Source organism: Myotis myotis, unplaced genomic scaffold, assembly GCF_014108235.1.
Source record: "Myotis myotis isolate mMyoMyo1 unplaced genomic scaffold, mMyoMyo1.p scaffold_m19_p_10, whole genome shotgun sequence".
Taxonomy (NCBI): domain Eukaryota; kingdom Metazoa; phylum Chordata; class Mammalia; order Chiroptera; family Vespertilionidae; genus Myotis; species Myotis myotis.
In genome coordinates this window covers 46,537,679-46,560,050 of record NW_023416314.1, presented here as the reverse complement: position 1 = coordinate 46,560,050, position 22,372 = coordinate 46,537,679, and the positions used below count along the sequence as shown (strand labels likewise).

The 22,372-nt window shown below is 39.8% G+C and overlaps 1 protein-coding gene and 1 non-coding gene across 7 annotated transcripts in view; both read right to left on the bottom strand.

The window, feature by feature from the left end:
• Positions 1-22,372, bottom strand: part of IPO7 (importin 7) — a 63,185-nt gene that overhangs the window by 5,781 nt on the left and 35,032 nt on the right. For 5 of the 6 annotated variants that reach the window (XM_036325333.1, XM_036325335.1, XM_036325332.1 and 2 more), the window contains 12 exons: positions 21,409-21,543; positions 20,684-20,783; positions 19,357-19,433; positions 18,876-18,992; positions 13,238-13,327; positions 12,043-12,208; positions 11,455-11,615; positions 4,872-5,000; positions 3,061-3,127; positions 2,852-2,977; positions 2,312-2,409; positions 896-991 (listed from right to left, as the gene is read on the bottom strand). In XM_036325333.1, coding sequence (XP_036181226.1) covers positions 896-991; positions 2,312-2,409; positions 2,852-2,977; positions 3,061-3,127; positions 4,872-5,000; positions 11,455-11,615; positions 12,043-12,208; positions 13,238-13,327; positions 18,876-18,992; positions 19,357-19,433; positions 20,684-20,783; positions 21,409-21,543 — 1,362 coding nt within the window. The remainder of the gene's footprint in view (positions 1-895; positions 992-2,311; positions 2,410-2,851; positions 2,978-3,060; positions 3,128-4,871; positions 5,001-11,454; positions 11,616-12,042; positions 12,209-13,237; positions 13,328-18,875; positions 18,993-19,356; positions 19,434-20,683; positions 20,784-21,408; positions 21,544-22,372) is intronic. The other variant, XM_036325334.1, reaches the window with a different exon arrangement.
• Positions 12,284-12,468, bottom strand: LOC118665554. The gene has a single exon (XR_004970663.1). It is a non-coding gene; the product is annotated as a small nucleolar RNA SNORA23 (small nucleolar RNA).

The following is a 22,372-nucleotide window of genomic DNA, read 5'->3' as shown; positions in this document are numbered from 1 at the left end:
AAATCAAAATCATCATTCTCCCCTTAAAAAAAAAAAAGAAAGATAGAGCATTGCCAGCAATAGCTATCATGGATTCGCAATACTCCAACTGGCTAACCTTACCATGGCAATAATTTCTGCAATATATACATGTATCAACTCATCACATTGTATATCTTCAACTTATACAATGTTCTATTTCAACTAGAGGCCTGGTGCACAAAAATTTGTGCACTGGGTGTGTGTGTGTGCCTCAGCCAACCTGTGCCCTCTCAGTCTGGGATCTCTCGGGGGATGACCACCTGCTGGCTTAGGCCTCCTCGCCAGGGGATTGGGCCTAAGCTGGCAGTCAGACATCCCTCTGGCAGCCCGGGAGCCCTCGGGGGATGTCCACTTGCCAGCGGGGAGCAGGCCTAAGCTACAGTCAGACATCCTTAGCGCTGCTGAGGTGGCGGGAGAGGCTCCTACCACCACCGCTGTACTGGCAGCCGTCAGCCTGGCTAGTGGCTGAGCAGAGCTGGTCCTGTGGGAGTGCACTGACCACCAGGGGGCAACTCCTACATTGAGTGTCTGCCCCCTGGTGGTCAGTGTGTGTCATAGTGACCAGTCATTCCCAGCCGTTCTGCTGTTAGGGTCAATTTGCATATTACCCTTTTATTATATAGGATACTATAAGAAATTCTAGTCAAAACTTACCTTGCATGATAACAAATAGCCATAAAACTTGCCAGTCATATTGAACACATGTATATTAAACAATATTATTATATATTTACTAAATTTTAAACCAAGTTAGGTGTCATAATAAACAACAATGTACAGAATATATGACAAATGGCCAAAAAGAAAAAAGTGGAGGGGAAGATTTCCTCTCTGAAGCCTCACAAACAAATCATTAATAGTTAGCCTTACTGACCTGGTCAATGCCACGCCCTTTGCACTGTAGAATGATGACCTCTAATAATTTTGCTGCATGACACTCTGCATCTTCTCCTGCAACCCCTGTAAGAACCTGATCAACACAATACAAATTGAAGCGAGGCATCATGAAACCTTCCAATCTGAGAATTTCTGTCCTGTCTTTAGTCTCTGGAGTATTTAAGATACTCTAACTATGAATGATTACAATATTCAGATTATAATCTAATGCACCTGGGAGGATGCAGTTGTTTGTCACATTCTACCAATCTGGATCTTGGTCTACATAATCAAAGCACCTCCCCATAGTGCCATTCCAGACAGTAACACCTTGACAACCATTACTTTTCACAGAAACATGCCAAAAGACCCTACCTTTCTCAGGGATATCTGGCTCTTATGTAAAGAACTACAAAAAAACTAAGCCGATATTGTTTAAAATCTTTTCTCTACACAAGTCTCAAAAAATACTGTGTGGGACAGGAGGAAGCAAGAGGCAGACAAGAAATGTCCTGGGACAAATAATAAAAAACATGGAGTAGGTGTGCTAGTTAGTACTAAAGGGCTGAAAATGTTAATGACAATGTTCTGGAATATGATGGTGTAGATATCTATTCCCAGAGTATTAACATGATAATAGTACTGGCAATAAATATTAAATAACAAGTAGGTGATTATTTTGTGACTAAGCTGTCAGAAAGGAAATGAGGACAAGCACATCTAAAAACTTCATGGAGCAAAATAATTTTTTAAATGCCTGATGTTAAACAGCCTGCTTGCCTCTCAACAAGCACTTTTAAAAAATTAAATGCTATCAATCATAGTGACTTTGATATTGAAGAGCCTCCATTCAAGTATTTTATTCCCTCTAATTGAAGAAAAGCATTTTTTAAAAAAGCATTCACCATAAATTTATCTTGTACTTTTCCCAAGAAATGGCACAGTACTTTTGACTTTATAAGAAACCCTCACATGTTACAATCTTGCTATTTACTAAATAATTAGTGTATAGTCTCCATAAACCCACTGTCTCCAGGAATTTTCTTTATAAAATATCTGTAATGATTCCTGATCCTTTCAAAAATATCTCAAGTTTTAGATACTTTCCTTCTATGGACTCAAAGTCTAGCAAAGAACTAAGCTAAAGTTAAGCTCCAAGCACTCTGAAAATCAAAAACATTTATAACTTTAGTTAAATGTCAGTGGGCAGACACAAGAAAAATAATTGTCAAAGCCATTACTGTGGCATCTAAGAAATCAAGGTCTTATTTAGTTTAAACTTTTAAAGGCCTTATTCTGTTAGACCCATATAATCTGTTTGCCATAATGTGGTATGATGTAACTTAACAATTTTATACTTTTCATAGCACCAGCTTCATGACATACGTTCTTCTATTAATTAAAAATGACCTACCTTTTTGCACATACTGTATATCATTTCAAGATACTTGGTATCAGATAGAAGTGTGTCTGTATCAACTGTCACATAATTATGAAGCAGAGGCATCATATCTGTATTAAAAAGCACCAGTTAATTACCTTTACTAATATAAATACTTTGGTTTGGAAAAATCTCCTTAGAAAAAGAAAGCAAATCTGAGGTTGTTTTTCTGTAATATTTGCTTTTAATGAAGGTATATTTATAATTAGATGTAGGAGTGAACCATTATTAAAGTGAATTCCTTTATAGTTAGTAGTTAAAACACAAAGATTATACAAAGAATATGGACAGGGAGCCAGAGGGTAAGAACATGTGTTAAAAGGAAAAACAAAACAAAACACTAAATAACTAAATCAAAATATACAATGGAAATCAATGCTATGGATCCTTGAGCATTAACTGGTACTAATAATATATCCAAACAAATCATGCACTTAGAATATTCAAAAGTACGTGTTCAACTGATATACATCAAAATGGAAAAAAATCTTCAGTATTTCTATGCTGATTTACCTGTAAAGTAATCAAAACCATCTTGTTGAAAAACCTCAAATACCAGAGGTAGAAGCTGCCACATCTGTGGAGACACTTGTTGACATGTCAAACTATGTGCTAAAGAGAAGATCTCCTCATAGAATTCTAAAAGAGAACATGGAGACATTAGTATAATGCTTGCTGATGTGAAATAGCAGTAAATTCTTACCACAACTAGAGGTATATACCTAAGACATGCTGTTGTAAAACAGTTCCAATGACCTGTAAGCAGATTCCCTCAAGCTGCTGAGTTATCTAAAAGAAAAGGGAAAAAAAATTACATGGAGGAATCACAGCACCTGAATGAATTACTGAGCAATGTATAATGTAATTCAGTGTATTACATTTTAGGTCTCTGCACTGAAATGATTCACTCATAATATTACAATGTTGTGAACCATAACACAAGGAATAACATATGTAGTTTACCCAAAAATTAAAGGAGCCACAAACATTCTGTAGACAGACTTTAAATTTTTGTGTGGCCGAAACCGGTTTGGCTCAGTGGATAGAGCATCGGCCTGCGGACTGAAAGGTCCCAGGTTCGATTCCGGTCAAGGGCATGTACCTGGGTTGCGGGCACATCCCCAGTAGGAGATGTTCAGGAGGCAGCTGATCGATGTTCCTCTCTCATCGATGTTTCTAACTCTCTATCTCTCTCCCTTCCTCTCTGTAAAAAATCAATAAAATATATTTTAAAAAAAAAAAAAATTTTTGTGTGTATAAGTATTAATTCAGTTATAGATATCATATATCTATAACTGAAAAGTCACTGTCAGTGACTTACAGAACAATTATTTGAAAGAAAACATTATTCTAACCACTTCCAATAATTCTTAAATCACCTCCACTTATATAATTATAGTAGATATAGAGAACCAGGCCCCTAATCATATAAGACAGAAAATACAAATTCTTTTTATTGTTAGTGTGGTCTTCAATTGGATCCCAAATACCTGAAATGCATCAGGATGTTTATAAAGGCGCAAGGGGAAATAAGATAAAAATTTACTAATCAGATATAAAAAAAGAACATCCATCTCAAATACATATTATGCTTAATACATTTTCTTCAAATATAGTAAACAATTGACTTGCTAATCATAAGTTAGCTTAACTATATGGCTTCTACCTACCTACTATTATCAAGAATAAAAAATAATTTATTAAAATCTGATGTTGCAAAAGGCAATTTGTAGATATTCTGAAAGCACAATTTGTGGATATAAATATCTACACTGGAATTAAAACAGCAAGTTCAGGACAGTGATTACTTCAAAGGGAAGGAAATAAAGAAATGAGATTAGGAAATGGTAACCCAAGAACTTTAATGACATAAATTTGAAATTGTTTTTCTTACTAGAAATAAAATCTAAAGGATATACTGTAAAATGTTAAAATCTAATACATTTTGGTGGTGATTAAAGAGTTTTGGGTATAGTTTTTCTCTGTATATTTCTCTTTTCTGTATATATTTTCAATAATTCCATTTAAAAAATTCATTTACAGGTCACACCTTTTTTAAAAGATAATAATAAATGAAAACTACAAAGATGATGATGATGGTTGCACAACAATGTGAATATATTACTGAACTATACGTGTAAAAATAGTTAAGATGGTCATTTTATGTTATGTGTATTCTACCATAGGTAAAAAAAATTTTTTTTTTTATCGATAAGAAACACCAAGTAGCATATTATTTTCCTAGGAATCACCACACTTTTGGATCTGGAAAAGGTAACCTAAGAGGGAGCCAAAAATCCTCAGCCTTGGGGTAAAGATATGGTAATATAAATATCGTGTTCCTTCTAGTAGTAAGGAACCTAAAACAAGGTACTCTTATGCTTATAATAGGGAACTATTTAAAAGATGGCAGAATCAAGGTGCATGAGAAAATGACCAAAATTTTATGTAAAAGCCATCCAAAAAACATAGAATAATTGATAAGGAATGGCTTGAAATAACCTAAACCCTTTACACTAGATCAATCCCTTACCTCTTTATGATCTTCAACTACACTAAGAAGTGTGTCAATAGTATTCAAGATCCCCATAGCAGTAACAGCTTTGTCATCACTTCCTTCTTCATCTGGCCCAGTCTGGATTACTTGATTAAATGTCATTGCCTAGATTAAAAAGAATATAATTTAGGTTTGCCATTAAAACAGCATAAACATTTTTTGGTCTAAAAATTTTAATTTTAAAATGTTCTCACTGGAACAACATAAGCAATGTTTCCAAATTGATCAGTAATAATTAAGAGCTTGGACACTATAATCAAATGGTACTTTTCTGTGAATTTCTGGGGGACCTTAAACAACTTATTTGACCTCTGTTTCCTGACATCTCATTTGGGAACTTCATAGAGAAACTGTGAAAATAAATGAGGCAAAGGACAGAAACTGTTTAATACTATGAATATTTTTCTTTATTGATTAAGTTATTACATATGTGTCCTTATGCTCCCATTGCCCCCCACCCCTACTATGAATATTTTTATTAATATTACTGGCTAATTGCTGATAATGCCCAAATACAGGTATCAGGTATATTAACCATCAAGGTTTTGTTATTGCAATATTCAACTATTTGAAACAAATTTCTGAGTCATAACTAATAATAAGACCAACATATTATAAATGCAATATACATACATAATGAATGATATTACATTTATTCAAATGTCCTCATACATGGAAAAATTAGCTGTTAAGAATATAATTTTCCGCCGAAACCGGTTTGGCTCAGTGGTTAGAGCGTCGGCCTGCGGACTGAAGGGTCCCAGGTTCGATTCCGGTCAAGGGCATGTACCTGGGTTGCGGGCACATCCCTAGTGGGGGATGTGTAGGAGGCAGCTGATCGATGTTTCTCTCTCATCGATGTTTCTGACTCTCTATCTCTCTCCCTTCCTCTCTGTAAAAAATCAATAAAATATATATATATAAAAAAAAAGAATATAATTTTCTGCCCTGACTGGTTTGGCTCAGTGGATAGAGCATTGGCCTGCGGGCTGAAAGGTCCCAGGTTCAATTCCGGCCAAGGGCATGTGCCTTGGTTGTGGGCACATCCCCAGTAGGAGGTGTGCAAGAGGCAGCTGATCGATGTTTCTCTCTCATAAATGTTTCTAACTATCTCTCTCTCTTCTCTGTGAAAAATCAATAAAATATATTTGGAAAATATATATATAATTTTCCAACCCTGCCTGAAGTGGCTCAGTTGGTTAAGCATCGTCTATGAACCTAAAAGGTTGCCAGTTTGATTCCCAGTTAGGCCACATACCCAGGTTTTGGGCTTATTCCCCAGTAGGGGGTGTGCAGTAGGCAACCAATCAATATTTCCCTCTACTATCAATGTTTCTCTCTCTCTCTCTTCCTCGCTCTCTATCTAAAAACCAAAAAAGGGGTAAACTTTAAAAATGTACAATTTTCCAGGAAACTATTTCTAAAATTTTGTTTTTACTGAATTTGTTAGGGTAACATTGGTTAATAAAATTATGTTTCAGGTGTACAGTTCTATAATACACATCTGTATATTGTAGTGTGTTCCCCATTCAACGTCAGTCAAGTCTCTTTCCATCACAATTTATCCCCCTTTTACCCTTGCCTACCTTCTTCTCCACCACCCTTTCCCTCTTATAATCACTACTAGAGGCCCGGTGCACAAAAATTTGTGCATTCAGGGGGCAGTCCCTTAGCCCGGCCTGTGCCCTCTTGCAGTCTGGGACCCCTTGGGGGATGACCACCTGCTGGCTTAGCCCGCTCCCCAGGGGATGTCCACTTGCCAGTGGGGAGCAGGCCTATGCTGCAGTTGGACATCCTTAGCGCTGCTGAGGAGGCAGGAGAGGCTCCCACCACCACCGCTGTACTGGCAGCCATCAGCCTAGCTTGTGGCTGAGCAGAGGTCCCCCTGTGGGAGCGCACTGACCACCAGGGGGCAGCTCCTGCATTAAGCGTCTGCCCCCTGGTGGTCAGTGTGTGTCATAGTAACCAGTCATTCCCAGTGGCTCTGCTGTTAGGGTCAATTTGCATATTACCCTTTTATTATATAGGAGAATAAGTGTTGTCTGTGTTTACATGGTTTTTGCTAAATCCCTTTACCCTTTTTACCTAGATCTCCAACTCCCTCCCTGACAGGTGTGTCAATCTGTTTTCTGTATCTATGACTCTGTTTCTATTTTGTTTAGTTTGTTCAGTAGATTCTACATTTCTACATAAGTCTTTCTCTGACTGGTTTATTTCACTTAGCATAATCTTCTCCCAGTCCATCCATTTCCTTCTTTCTTACAGCCGAGTAATATTCCACTGTGTAAATGTACCATAGCTTTTTATGCACTCATTTACTGATGGGCACTTGGGCTACTTCCAAATCTTAACTATTGTAAATAAAGCTGCAGTGAACATAGGGGTGCATATATTCTTTCAATTTAGTATTGAGTTTCTTTAGATAAATTCCCAGAAGTGGAATTTCTGGGTCACAGGCAGTTCCATTTTCAATTTTTCAACTCCATACTGCTTTCCACAGAGACTATACTGATCTGCATCCCCACCAACAGTGCACAAGGGTTCACTTTTCTCCATATCCCTGCTAACACTTGTTTATTGACTTGATGATAGCCATTCTGACAAGTGTGAGGTTATATCTCATGGTGGTTTTCATTTGCATTTCTCTGATGATTAGTGACCTTAAGCATCTATATAATAAAAGGGTAATATGCTAATTAGACAGGACATATTCCGGACATCCATCCAGACAAAGCCACGGTGCGGGGTCTGAGGCAGAGGCACAGGCAGTTAGGGATGGGCCTAAACCGGTAGTCGGACATCCCCCGAGGGGTCTTGGATTGGAGAGGGTGCAAGCCAGGCTGACGGTTACCCCCCCCCCCCGCTGTGCATGAATTTCACACACTGGGCCTCTAGAGTCTAGACTATCTACACTGATAAAAGAGAAACATGCAAACTGACCATCCCTCCGCTATGCCCACCAGCCAATCAGAGCGATATGCAAATCAACCCAACAAAATTGGCAGTTAATTTGCATACACAGACACGGAGCGAAGACTGAAGACAGTGCAGAAGGAAGCCAAGCGCTGTAGAAGGGAGCGAAGTGGCGGACAAGGGAATGGAGCCAAGGCAGCGGACGGGAGGGAGTGAGGCAGCAAAGCAGTGGAGAAGGGAGGGAAGCGGCGGAGACAGGAGGGAGCGATGTGGTGGAGAAGGGAGGGAGCCAAAGCAGCGGAGAAGGGAGTGAAGCCCATCTCAGCGGGCTTCGTTCCCTTCTCTGCTTTGCTCTGGCCTCAGGAAGCCCTTTTCTTGTAGGAATAGGCCCGAGGAAGCCCTATTTCTTGCAGGAATTTTCCTGCAACGGGCCTGTAGCATATATATATATATATATATATATAAAAGCCTAAGTGACCGAATGACCGGTCGCTATGATGTGCACTGACCACCAGAGGGTAGACTCTCAATGCTACTAGCAGGCTCACGGCTGGCAAGCACAGCCTCTCCTGCTTCCATGGTGCGGCAGCAGGCCCTGCAGGGCTGGGATGAGCGGGAAGGCACAGCGCCCAACTCAGGCTCCTCCCCAGGCGCTTCGTGCACTACTTCATCTTGGGGGATGCTGAACTGTTGGGGATCGGGCCGAAACCGGCAGTCCGTTATCTCCCGAGGGGTCCTGGATTGCGAGAGGGCACAGGCCAGGCTGAGGGCCTCTAGTCTTTTCATATGTATACTGGCCACCTGTATGTCCTTTTTCAAGAAGTGTCTATTCAGGTCCTATGCCCATTTTTTAATTGGGTTGTTTCTTTTGTGTTGAGTTGTATTAATTCTTTATAAATTTTGTATATTAACCCTTTATCAGATGTATCATTGATAAATACGTTATCCTTTTCTTTTTGTTAATGGTTTCCTTTGTTGTGCAAAAACCTAGCCCAGCAAGCGTGGCTCGGTGATTGAGCATCACCTCATGAACCAGGAGGTCATGGTTTGATTCCCAGTCAGGGCACATGCCCAGGTTACAAGCTTAATCCTCAGTGGGGGGCATGCTGGAGGCAGCCAATCAATGATTCTCATCATTGATGTTTCTCTCCCCTCCACTTCCTCTCTGAAATCAATGAAAACATATTTAAAAAAACAACGAACCTTTTAGTTTGATGTAGTCCCATTTTAAAACTTTTCTCCTTGTTTCCTTTGCCCAAAGAAATATATCAGAAAAAATATTGCTAAGAGAAATGTCAGAGACTTTACCACTTATGTTTTCTTCTAAGAGTTTTATGGTTTTAAGTCTTACATTTAAGTTTTTAATTCATTTTGAGGTTATACTTGGTGTGAGAAGGTAGTCAATTTTCATTTTTTTGTATGTATCTGTCCAATTTTGCAAGCACCATTTATTGAATAGGCTTATCTTTACCCCATTGTATGTTCTTGCCTCCTTTGTCATATACTAATTGACCATAAAGATGTGGATTTCTTTTCTTTTCTTTCTTTCTTTTTTTTTTTTTTTATTGCTTAAAGTATTACAAAGAAGATGTGGATTTCTTTCTGGGCTCTCTAGTCTGTTCTATTGCTCTATCTGTGTTGTTTTATGCGAGTACTATGCTATTTTGATTACTATGGCCTTATAGCATAGTTTTATTATCAGGTAGCATGATTTCTCCAATGTTGTTCTTTCTCAAGATTGCTGTCACTATTCAGGGTCTTTTGTGGTTCCATACAAAATTTTGGAATATTTGTTCTAGTTCTATAAAATATGCCATTGGTATCTTGATAGGAACTGCATTGAATCTATAGAATGCTTTCAGTAATATGGACATTTTAATAATGTTAATCCTTCCTACCTATGGACACAGCATATGCTTCCATTTATTCGTATCTTCTACAATTTCTTTTTTTTTTTAAGATATATTTTATTGATTTTTTACAGAGAGGAAGGGAGAGGGATAGAGAGATAGAAGCATCGATGAGAGAGAAACATCGATCAGCTTCCTCCTGGGGATGTGCCCGCAACCAATGTACATGCCCTTGACCGGAATCAAACCTGGGACCCTTCAGTCCGAAGGCCAATGCTCTTTCCACTGAGCCAAACCGGTTACGGCATCTTCTACAGTTTCTTTCTTCATTATCTAATAATTTTCCAAGAACAGGTCCATTTATATCCTTGGTTAAATTTATTCCTAGGTGTGTTTTTTGTTTTTTGTTTTTAATGCAATTGTAAATGGGATTGTTTTCTTAATGTCCCTTTCTGATAGTTCATTATTAGTATACAAAAATGAAACCGATTTCTGGACATTTTGTATCCTGCTACTTTACTGAATTTATTTACCAGTTCCTGTTTTTTGGCTGAATATTTAGGCTTCTCAATATGCAGTAACATGTAATCTGTATATAATGACAATTTTACTTCTTCCTTTCCAAGTTGGATGCCTTTTATCTCTTCTTCTTGTGTGATCACTGTGGCTAGGAATTCTAGTACTATGTTGAATAAGAGTGGTGACAGCAGACATCCCTATCTTGATCCTGGGAAAATGGTTTTAATTTTGTCCACTGAATATGATGTTGGTTGTGGGTTTATTATATATGGCCTTTATTATGTTGAGGTATGTTCCCTCTATTTCCACATTGCTGAATTTATTTTTGTTTTTTTAAGCATAAATGGGTCCTGGATTCATAAAACTTTTCCTTTACTTAAATCAACTACAAATATCATGAGTTACATTCTTGAAACCTTAATACTTAGAAATATAAACTGCATTAAATAAACCTTTGTACAGGGAAAAGGGATGGGTAATTGTTGGGCATATGTTCATACTTATTATTACTACCCTTAAATAATTTACTTACTTCTCAGAAGATTGGGGCTATACAGGCCATGTATAAATTGTTTCAACAAATTTCATTTTAAAAACTAGTATGTCTACTTCATCTTTAAGTTGGTCCAAAATATCCCAGTAAAACAGGCAATCATAATGCAGTGTGAGGTAGCAGTTAAATGTGAATCATGCCCAGCTGGTGTGGCTTAGTGGTTGAGCGTTGACCTATGAACCAGAAGGTCACATGCCTGGGTTTTGGGTTCGATCCCCAGTGTGGGGCATGGAGGAGGTAGTCGACAGATGTTTCTATCTTCCTATCCCTCTGGTTTCTCTCCCTCTAAAATCAATAAAAAACATAAAAACAACAACAATAACAAAAAAGCCCTAGCCGATTTGGCTCAGCAGATAGAGCATCGGACTGTGGACTGAAGGGTCCCAGGTTTGATTTCAGTCAAGGGCACATGCCTGGGTTGTGGGACTGATCCCCAGTAGGGGGCAGGAAGCAGCCAATCAATGATTCTCTCTCATCATTGATATTTCTTGATCTCTCTCTCTGCTTTCATCTCTGAAATCAATAAAATGTTTTGATTTATTTTTTTGAAAAAGGGATGTGCAATGTAAAGACATACAGCTCAGATGTGAATTTTAGCCCCGCTCATTCTAGTTATGGGCAAGCCCTATCAAGGGCTTACAGTGTTATCTGGCATACAGTAAGCTCTGTGAAAATGCTTTCTATAAGGTAAGTAATGCATGAATGATTGGTTCAAATAACATACCAAATGCTGTGTCATTTCTACTGCAATAGGAGTAACTTCTTCACTATACTCGCAGATCATTTTCTGAATTACATTTGTAAGATCATCATTTTCTGTTTCTCTTATAATATGAAGAAGAGCTTGCATTACAGGTCTGATGAATGGTGTGATGTATTCTTTAGCTGTAAGAGTTGAAAAAAGAAAAATATTTTAGGATAAAACCTGATACAACATGCACCAAATGGTAAAAAAGACACTTTCACATAAAAGAAAGATTAGCCCTAACCGGTTTGGCTCAGTGGATAGAGCGTCAGCCTGCGACTGAAGGGTCCCAGGTTCGATTCCGGTCAAGGGCATGTACCTTGGTTGCCGGCACATCCCCAGTGGGGGGTGTGCAGGAGGCAGCTGATCGATGTTTCTCTCTCATCGATGTTTCTAACTCTCTATCCCCTCTCCCTTCCTCTCTGTAAAAAATCAATAAAATATATTTAAAAAAAATAAAAGAAAGATTATGTGTCAAGTATCTAGGATTATGCCTTGTGCAGTTATGGAGGGAAGGGGGGTGGGCGAGGGAGAAATGCTGCATTATTTGAGATATAAACCCTTTACCTTTTTCTTGATTGCTGATTAACACCTGAAGTGCAATGGCAGCTTCCACTTTCACAGGCATTTCCCTATCATCAATGAGACATGTTCGTGTCAGCTCTAAGGCTGTTTTCAGGTTCTGGTCACTTTTGAACTTAACTTCACAGAAATAGTGAAGGACCCAGCAAGCCTTTAAAAAAAATGCAGTGAGTTATTATAGATAGCTTAAATTTCCAAAAGCTATACAGTATCTCTATTCCCAAAGTTCTGTATGGGAATTTGGAGGCTGGCCAGTGGTAAATTATGTCCAATGAGACAACACTAGACCAGTACTATGATCCCAACTTACTCTTTGGCTGCATGATGTTTGTGTGGATAGCAAGATCTGAATGCAAAACACAGACAGACACTGCTATCAGACACAGATGAAAACTATGCACACATTACATCAGCCATTTACATAAGCTCTTCCCCAAAGCCGCCAGAGGTGACCTCTGAAAATGGTTTGCTCATCACTTAAATCAGAAAACCCCACAATATCATGCAAATCAAGAGGCTCAAATCTCTGTGTTCACTTTAAGAACACTCATGAAACCGCCCAGGCCATCAAAGGTATGTATATTCGAAAGCCACCAAGTATCTGAAGGATGTCATTTTAAAGAAACAGTGTGTACCATTCCATCATTACAATGGTAGAATTGGTAGGTGTACCCAGGCAAAACAGTGGGGCGGACATAGGGTTGGTGGCCCAAAAAAAGGGCTGAATTTTTGTTGCACATGCTTACAAATGCAGAGAGCAATGCTGAATTTAAGGGTTTAGATGCAGATTCTCTGGTCATTGAGCACATCCAGGTGAACAAAGCTCCAAGATGCGGGGTAGAACTTACAGAGCTCATGGGTAGATTAACCCATACATGAGCTCTCCCTGCCACATAGAGTGATCCTCACAGAAAAAGAGCAGATTGTTCCCAAACCAGAAGAGGAGTTTGCACAGAAGGAAAAATATCCCAGAAGAAACAAAAACTCATGGTCCAAGAGTAAATTCAGCATAAAATAAATAAAAGTAAAAGCAGAAAGAAAAAAATTTACATAATACAGAGGTAAAATATGAAATATGGCTTTTAAAATGAACATTAAAAAGTTTTCATTTAAAAGTCCACATAGGCAGTCATTCATTATAAGACATAACTATATAAATTAATACAGCATTAAAACTTACTCTTGCTCTCATGTAGCCTAGTTCACTGCTGAAGAGAGGGAATACATGATTCTGCAACATGTATTCCATCTGATCTTTATATATTTTTTTCTGTAAATATAAACAAAAATTATTTTTAAAGAGTTCCAAATTTAATAATCTCAAATGCCTAATAGATACGCTCAGTGTTAAAAATGACTACTGATGTTAAAACATATATTTACTCTGGTTCTTTGAACCCCAAAACCCACATCCAATTTTCTTATTTTCAAACTTTACCATAAAAAACACACAGAATACGTTTTTTAACCTTTTTGCATTATTTGTTTAAAGAAAGCAATCGCAACAAGTCTTAGCAGCAATGGTATTTGAGTAATGGTGCGTGGTTAATTTTATTCCTTACCTTATAAAACTTTTAAAAATCCCTGGAAAGGTTCTAAATGAACATAACATACATTGAGAAACATCCTTCTTTCAAGGTAATAATCTGAATATCTAAAAAGATATTTGTATTTTCTAAAGAGTAAGATGTTTTAAAGAAGAGTTCATTGAATTGCATATTAAATTAATATTAAAACTGATAAGTACTAATAAACCTAAGAAGACTAATGAGACATGAGAACTAAATGCAATGTGGGATCCTGGGATGAATCATGGACTCAAAAGGACATTAGTGGGAAATCTTATAAAATGTGAAACGGGTCTGTAGATTAGTTTATAATATCAATATTAATTTCCGGGTTTTGAGAATTATGGCATAGCTATCTAAGATGTTAACATTAGGGGAAGCTGGGTGAAGAGTAATGAGAAATATTTTTACAATTTTTTTGTAAATCTAAAATTATCCTATCTATATATATAAAAAGCCAGGGTCCGTAATGTCCACAACAACTGAAGGCTCAGCTGAACACTGGAAGTCAGTGCTGGGTTGCACTGGTGACCCAGCACTGACTGCAGCTGGTGCCAGCAGAGCGACCCAGCACTGACTGCAAAGGGGGCTGCAGATCAGGCCTGCAGAGAGAGAGGCAGGGTCTCATCTGCAGCCTCAGTGGCAGCTGTTGATCAGCCATTGCCTCTCTCTTTCTCTCCAGGCTTCGCCAGCAGCCGAGCCTCTGTTACTCTGGCCTCTGCAGGGGGGCTGCTGATCAGTCCCACCTCCTTGATCAGGCCCAGAGATAGGCCTGGAGACCCTGAATGGCATAGAAACCAACCAGTCAGAACCAAATCTGGGTGAAGTGTGAGAAGCCAATGGCTGCTTAGGAGGCAGATCTTTTGACGCTGACTGGCATAGAAACCAACCAATCAGAACCTAATCTGGGTGAACTACAAAGACAGAACCTATGGTGGGGGTTGAGGAGGGGTTTTAAGGGCAACAGCTGTTTGGTGTAAGGTGTAAGAAAGCAGTTCAATTTTTTAATGACCGGTTTGGCAGTATAGTGCATATGGCTGGCTATCATTCCAGATATAGGGATTATGTGTTTTTGTCTGCCAAGAGCATCTCCTCCTGCTAAAAAAGGCTTCTGCCACCCCACCACCATTTAAGCAATCCTATCGTATATAATCTATCTATACTAAGAAAACTGTAATATGCTAATTAGACCAGGTCGACCAGCCATCTTTGGGACGTCTGACTTACTTCTGGACAAAGCCATGGTGGTGGGGGCCCAGGCAGAGGCAGTTAGGGGCAATCAGGCCAGCAGGGGAGGGCAGTTGGGGGTGAGATCAGATTGGCAGGGGGTTGGGGCAATCAGGCTGGCAGGGGAGCGCGGTTGGGGGTGAGATCAGGTCGGCAGGGTAGGGCCATTGAGGGTGAGATCAGGCCAGCAGGGGAGGGCACTTGGGGGTGAGAGCAGGCCGGCAGGGGAGATCAGTTAGGGGTGATCAAGCAGGCAGAGGCAGTTGGGGGTGAGATCAGGCCGGCAGGGGAGGGCCATTAGGGGTGATCAGGCAGGCAGGCAGAGAGGTTAGGGGTAATCAGGCAGACAAGCAGTGAGGTTAGGGGCAATCAGGCAGGCAGACACAGTTAGGGGTGATCAGGCAGGCAGACAGGTGAGCAGTTAGGAGCCAGTGGTCCCAGATAGCGAGAGGGTGCAGGATGGGCTGAGGGAACCCTCTCCCACTCCATGCATTGGGCCACGAGTCCTATCTAATAAAAGAGAAACATGGTAATTAGCGTACAACCGCTACCCTTCCCATTGGCTAATCAGGGCGATATGCAAATTTAACTGCCAGCCAAGATGGCGGCCGGCAGCCAGGCAGTTTGAAACTAACATGAGGCTTGTTTGTTTTAGTGACGGAGGAAACCAACGTTCCCCGCCTGCCTTGCCGGCCTCTGAGCCTGCAGTTTGAAACATTGTAACAAATATAGAAGCTAAACAAAACCCCAGAAACCTGCTTTCAGTGAGCCGGGATCTTAAAGCTAGAGTTATACATTGTTTCGATTATAGAACCCAAACAAACCAGATACCTGCTTTCAGCAGCAGAGGCCTCAGAGCTGGAGCCAGCGCTAAAGCTGGCCCAGAATTTAAAAAAAAAAGAAAAAAAGGAGCAGTTGGGAGCTTCAGCCCTCAGCCCCTCACCCAGACTGGCCAGGCACCCCAGTGGGGACCCCCACCCTGAAGGGTGTGTGACCAGCTGCAAACAGCCATCATCCCCTCACCCAGGCTGGCCAGGCACCCCAGTGGGGTCCCCCACCCTGATCCAGGACACCCTTCAGGGCAAACCAGCCAGCCCCACCCATGCACCAGGCCTCTATCCTATATAGTAAAAGGGTAATATGCCTCCCAGCACCGGGATCAATGGAGCCGCGAGGCCTCCCAGCACCAGGATCCGCGGAGCCGAGAGGCCTCCCGGCACCGGGATCAGCGTGACAGGGGGCAGCGCCCAAATCCCCTGATCGCCCTGCGGCTCTGTGTGTGACAGGGGGCAGGGCCACAACCTCCCTATCTGCCCTGCTCTGTTCGTTACATGGGAAGGCGCCCCAACCTCCTGATCAGCCCTGCTCTGTGCCTGATACGGGGGAGCTCCCCAACCCCCTGATCGCCCTGCGGCTCTGTGTGTGACAGGGTACGGTGCCCCAACCCCCTGATGGGCCCTGCTCTGTGTGTGACAGGGGGCAGTGCCCCAACCCCTGGATTGGCCCTGCTCTGTACGTAACAGGGGGTGGCGCCGCAACCTCCCCATAGACCCTGCCTTGAGTGTGACGGGGCGGTGCCCCAACCCCCCAATTGGCCCTACCCTGAGCGTGACTGAGGGTGGCATCGCAACCTCCCAATCCGCCCTGCTCTGTGCATGACAGGGGGCGGTGCCCCAACTCCCCAATTGGCCCTGCTCTGAGCCCGACCAGGGGCTGCACCTAGGGATTGGGCCTGCCCTCTGCCACCCGGGAGCAGGCCAAGCCAGCAGGTCGTTATCTCCCGAGGGGTCCCAGACTGCGAGAGGGCACAGGCCAGGCTGAGGGACCCCCCCTTCCCCCCGAGTGCACAAATTTTTGTGCACCGGGCCTCTAGTATATAATAAAAGCCTAATATGCAAATCAATTGAACAGCAGAACAAACGGTCACTATGATGTGCACAGACCACCAGGGGGTAGATGCTCAATGCCCGAGCTGCCCCCAGCCCACAAGCCCCAGGCCAGCCAAGGCGGGTGCCAGTGGGGGTTTTCGATCACCCTGCCAGTCGCCCCAAAGATTGCCTCTGATCACCAACCAGGCTTAGGGACCCTACCCATGCACAAATCTCATGCACCGGACCTCTAGTTTAATAATAAAGTTAAAACAAAAAATCTGATCTGAGAGTTCAGCCTTTTATACAAATAATTACTTTATGAACTAAGAGAAGGATGTCTGGACAGGTATAGTAAAGCTGAAAGATATACAAATATACCCATAAATTAATCAATTCAATACAGCACCATATGGAACAAGGCTACTAGGAGTTGGGTGTACTGTGACCAAGTATTTACTTAAAATTTGAATAGGTATTATTTATTAACTTTAAAATGAAAACAAATTTCAGATCATATTTATGAAGAAGTCAGACATAATGTGTACAATTAAGTTGAAGATTCTAAAGATAAATCTAATCCTGTCAGTCATTCATTCCTAAAAAATTTGTCACAGAAGCATGATGTTCCTCGACTGCAAATGCATTCATGTATATAAATTTCCTTAAAGGTCAATTATTTGAGAAGAAAAAAGTCCACTACTTTACAATTACCTTGCAACATTAAAAAAACCAAAAAACCTCACATTAAAAGAAGTACTTTTAGCTCATGCAACAAAAGAAAATATAAATTGAACATCATTTGAAAATCATATAAAATGTATACTTCAAAGGACACCATCAAGAAAGTGAAAAAGGTAACCCACAAAATGGCAGAAAATATTTACAAATCACATATATGAAAAAGGTAGAGAACTCTATAATTCAACAACAACCTAATTAAAATTAGACAAAAGATTTATATAGACATTTCTCCAAAGATATACAATGGCCAATAAGCAAGATTTTCAATTATGCCCTAGCTGGTTTGGTTCAGTGGATAGAGCGCCAGCATGTGGACTGAAGGGTCCTGGGTTCTATTCCGGTCAAGGGCACATGCTCGGGTTGCAGGCTCGATCCCCAATGTGGAGTATGCAGGAAGCAGCCAATCAATGATTCTCTCTCATTATTGATATTTCTATCTCTCTCTCTCTCCCCCTTCCTCTCTGAAATCAATAGAAATATATTTAAAGATTCTCAATTACCATTCACTAGAGGCTCAATGCACGAAATTCGTGCAAAGGGCTCCAAGGGCCGAGCTCCAGCCTTCGCAGAATCAGCCCCAGCTTCACCCCAAGGACGGCCGGTCCAGTTAATATATTACGCTTTTATTATTATAAATTAGCCATCAGGGTAATGTAAATTAAAAGCATAATGAGAAAACATCAGACACCAACTGGGATGGCTATAAAAAAAAAAGGACAGATAATAAGTATTGGTGAGGACTTAGCAACTGGGAACCTCATACACTGCTGGTGAAAATACAAAATGATATAGCCAGACACTTTGGAAAAGTGGTAATTTCTCAAAATATGACCTGCAATTTGACTTCTAGGTTTGTATTACCCAAATGAAATAAAAACATACGTCCACACACAAATGTATACACACACACACACACACACACACACACACACAAATGGGTACACAAATGTTTATAGCTCCATTGTTCAGTCAAAAGTGGAAACAATGTAAAGGTACATCAAACGATAAGCAAGTAAGTAAAATGGGGTATGTCAATACAACTCCTGGGATATTATTTGGCAATAAAAAGGAACAGAAGTACTGTGACCTGTCACAATATGAACTTTGAAAATATTCATGCTAAGTTTAAAAAGCCACTCATAAAGGACCAAATGTTGAATCACTCCATTTACATGAATGTCCAGAGTGGGCAAAATTCATAGAGAAGACATAAAATAGGTTAGCCGTATCTTAGGGTCGGGAGGTCTCAGAGAAAATGGAGAGTAACTGCTAATAAGATTCCTTTTTAGAATTCTGTGAATATAAGAAAACCACTGAACTGTAAACTTTAAATGGGACAATTTTATGGTATGTGAATTGTATCTTAATAAAACTATTATTAAACTGTGTACACACCCACAAAAAGAAATACCTTTAGAAGTATTTCAGCTAAAGAGCCAATCATATGCAGGGCTCCATCTTTTTTTCGAGGATCAGCATTTGGTTCTGTAAGAATCTGGTAGCAAAATCCCATAGTCTTTTGCAGTACCTAAATTAAAAAGAGAAAATCTTAAAAAACATTAATGACAAAAATGACTTATATACGGCTAACATTAAAAGCAGGATATCTGGTTTGAGCATAAACCTATGAACCAGAATGTCACACAGTTCGATTTCCGATCAGGGCACATGCTCGGGTTGCTGGCTGAATCCCAGTGTGGAGGGTGCAGGAGGCAGCCAATCAATGATTCTCATCATTGATGTTTCTATCTCTCTCACCCTTCCTCTCAAAAACCAATTAAACATATTTAAAAAAACCAAACACATTAATATAAAAAAAGCAGTGTATCTGAACAAATTTTAAATATTAAAATTCATAAAAGCAAAAGCATTCCACACATTAAATAACCTACCTCTTTTCTCTTACTACATGCAGTAAACAAAAGTGTCTGGGCAGCAGTGGTAGGAGAAATGAAATCTTCAAAGACATCTAGAGAATAAATTTAAATACAGAAAACAGTAATTTCAATTTCTTCAACAAACACTGCCACATAATTTATAAATGATGTTGGTAAAACAAAACAAAACAAAACAAAACAAAACAAAACAAAAACCCACAAGAGGAGGGTGGGGGACCTTAAAATTTTGCTATATTTTGACACAAAGTGAACTTGAAAATGAACCCAATTACCAATATAATTGTGTGAAAGCCTAATTCCATGTCATTTCTGTACAAGATAAATGATATTAATCCATCAATTTATACTAATGATTATTTTCTTTTACAAACTACTACTATGAGAATTCACAATAGGGTCACAAAAATACAAACTACTAAAAGTACTTAAGATTCTTTGATTGCAACTTCATAAGAGATCTGGAAGCAGAGAATTCTTCTAAGCCATGCCCAGATTCCTGACTCCCAGAAACAGATAATTAATGTGTTATTTTAAGCCAATAAAAAAACACAACACAAAAAAATAAGATTTTGCTAGGAAGAAGGACTAATACTCAAATTAGTCAAATTACAATCTTTAGTTCCATGGAGACTTCCTGTGACCCTAGCTTCCAGTACGCATCTTCTCAATTCGCACATATATGATTAACTGACATGGGATCCAAAAGTATAGTTTAGACCAGCGATGGCAAACTTTTCAGTCCTCACGGACCATCAGTGGTCTGCGGACCACCGGTTGGAGACTGCTGGTTTAGACACTCAATGTTAAGGTATAATCTTGAATTTTTAATAGTTTTGGAATGTGCTAGAAGCACATCTAGTAATTTAACACTACTGTATTTCTCTGCTAAAAATTATCAAATGCCATAATTAATGCATAGCCCCCCTCTCAAAGGTCTAAAGCAGTTATTTGTAACCGCGGTGCCGCAATAATTTTTGAAATATTAAATACCCGAATTCTTTTCCCTTATATTGTCAAATAAAAAAATGATAGTAGCCAACACAACAATAGGCATCTGGTGTAAATGAATCAAAATTATACCTGTTTTTTGGGCAGATCGGTAAAAAATATATATTAAGGAGTGCCACATAATTTTAGTAATTAATTTATGTGTGCCATGAGATGAGAAAAGCTGAAAATCTCTGGTCTAACCAATGAATAGATTATACTGAAACACCAAAGATTTTTTAGTGCAAAAGGTAAGAGGCCTTGATACCACCTAGGTTTACTATATACAACCTTAACTGACATTTAATTTCTTAAAAAAGTAAAAATTCCTTACCAAACTTCATGCGTATATATTCATAAGGGTCTTCTTGCCAAAGTTCTTCATCAGCATCTGTATAGCACATCAATGGAAAAATAACATCTTGGATAATGCCCTGTAATTTAAAAGTTAAGAAAGTAACAACCTGGAGTTAGTACTGAAATTTAAGCCTTCAAATTTCTGTTAAGTGATAAAAAAAAGTAACCTTATAATCTATAATATGTGTTTTTTAAAAGCTTAGTATCAAACTTTACATTCTCAGATCAACTATCAATGTACATATTTTTCCTTCTATGCAACAAGTAATTATGAAATAAAACATGAATATAGATAACAATTAAGTATTCTGAGACAATACAACATGAAATTTTAGTCCATGAAATCCTACAGTTCTAAAGCAAAAAAAAATCACTCATAAAAATATGTAAGCCAATTATCCTCACAATTAACCCGGCAAAATAGTCCTTTGCTTGTTCCAAATTACATATATAAAATATTAACTAATCATAATCCAACAGTAAGAACAGTTTTAGATGAAAAGATATTATGAATATTAACAAAATCCCTTTTATAAATTTATGCAAGGTGTTTTATCTCGTTTTCCTAATCTACTCTAAAAACAATGACCAGAATTACAATAAGCAACACAAGTCAACAAAAAATGCATGTTAAACCCTTATGATAATTAATGTTATTTCCATTATATTTTCTAGAAAATATTTCAGATAGAAAATTATTACTTGTATATGAGGCTTCAGGTTCTTCCAGGTGAGAGCATGAGAAACTCCTTGATTAATATAATTTAATGTCTGTTGCAAAACTCGAGGAGCCATATATTGCTTCTCCTTGTACTGATATAATACCTTCAATAAAACCTTTTAACAAAAAACAAAATTTAAATAGAAAATTAACAACTTAAAAGCCAGCAAAATCATCTGACACTTACCTTAATATCCAGGTAACCATCACAAAATCATCCTAATACATAAAAACCCTGGATCCCTCACAACCGGAGGCTCGACTAACCGGAAGTCATTTCTGCAGTCAGCGCTGGGTTGCCCTGGCGACCCAGCACTGACTGTTAGGGCTGTAGGCTCGGTGACCCAGCACTGATTGCTGAGGGTGCTGCGAATCAAGCCCGAGAGAGGCCTGAAGAGAGAAGCAGGGTCTGATCCGTAGCCTCTGTGGTAGCTGTTAATCAGCACTTGCCTTGCTCTTCCTCTCCAGCAGCCGTGCTTTTCTGATCAGGCCCCCTTGATAGGCCCAGAGATGCTGACTGGGATACAAACTCACCAATCAGAACCAAATCCAGATGAACTGTGAGGAGCCAATGGCTGCCTTAGAGGTGGAGCTTTTGGCACTGACTGGCATAGAAACCAACCAATCAGAACCAAATCGGCCAGCAGAAGAGGGCACTTGGGGAGGAGATCAGACCTGTAGGTGAGAGCAGTTGGGGGTGGAGATCAGGCCTGCAGGGGTAGGCGGCTGGGGACGAGATCAGGCAGCAGAGGAAGCCAATTGAGGGTGAGATCAGGCCAGCAGAAGAGCAGTTAGGTGTTAATCAGGCCGGCAGAGGAGCGGTTAGGGGGTGATCAGGATGGTAGGCAGAAGCGGTTAGGGGCAATCAGGCAGGCGAGCGGTTAGGAGCCAGCAGTCCCTGATTGTGAGAGGGATGTTTGACTGCCAGTTTAGGCCCGATCCCTC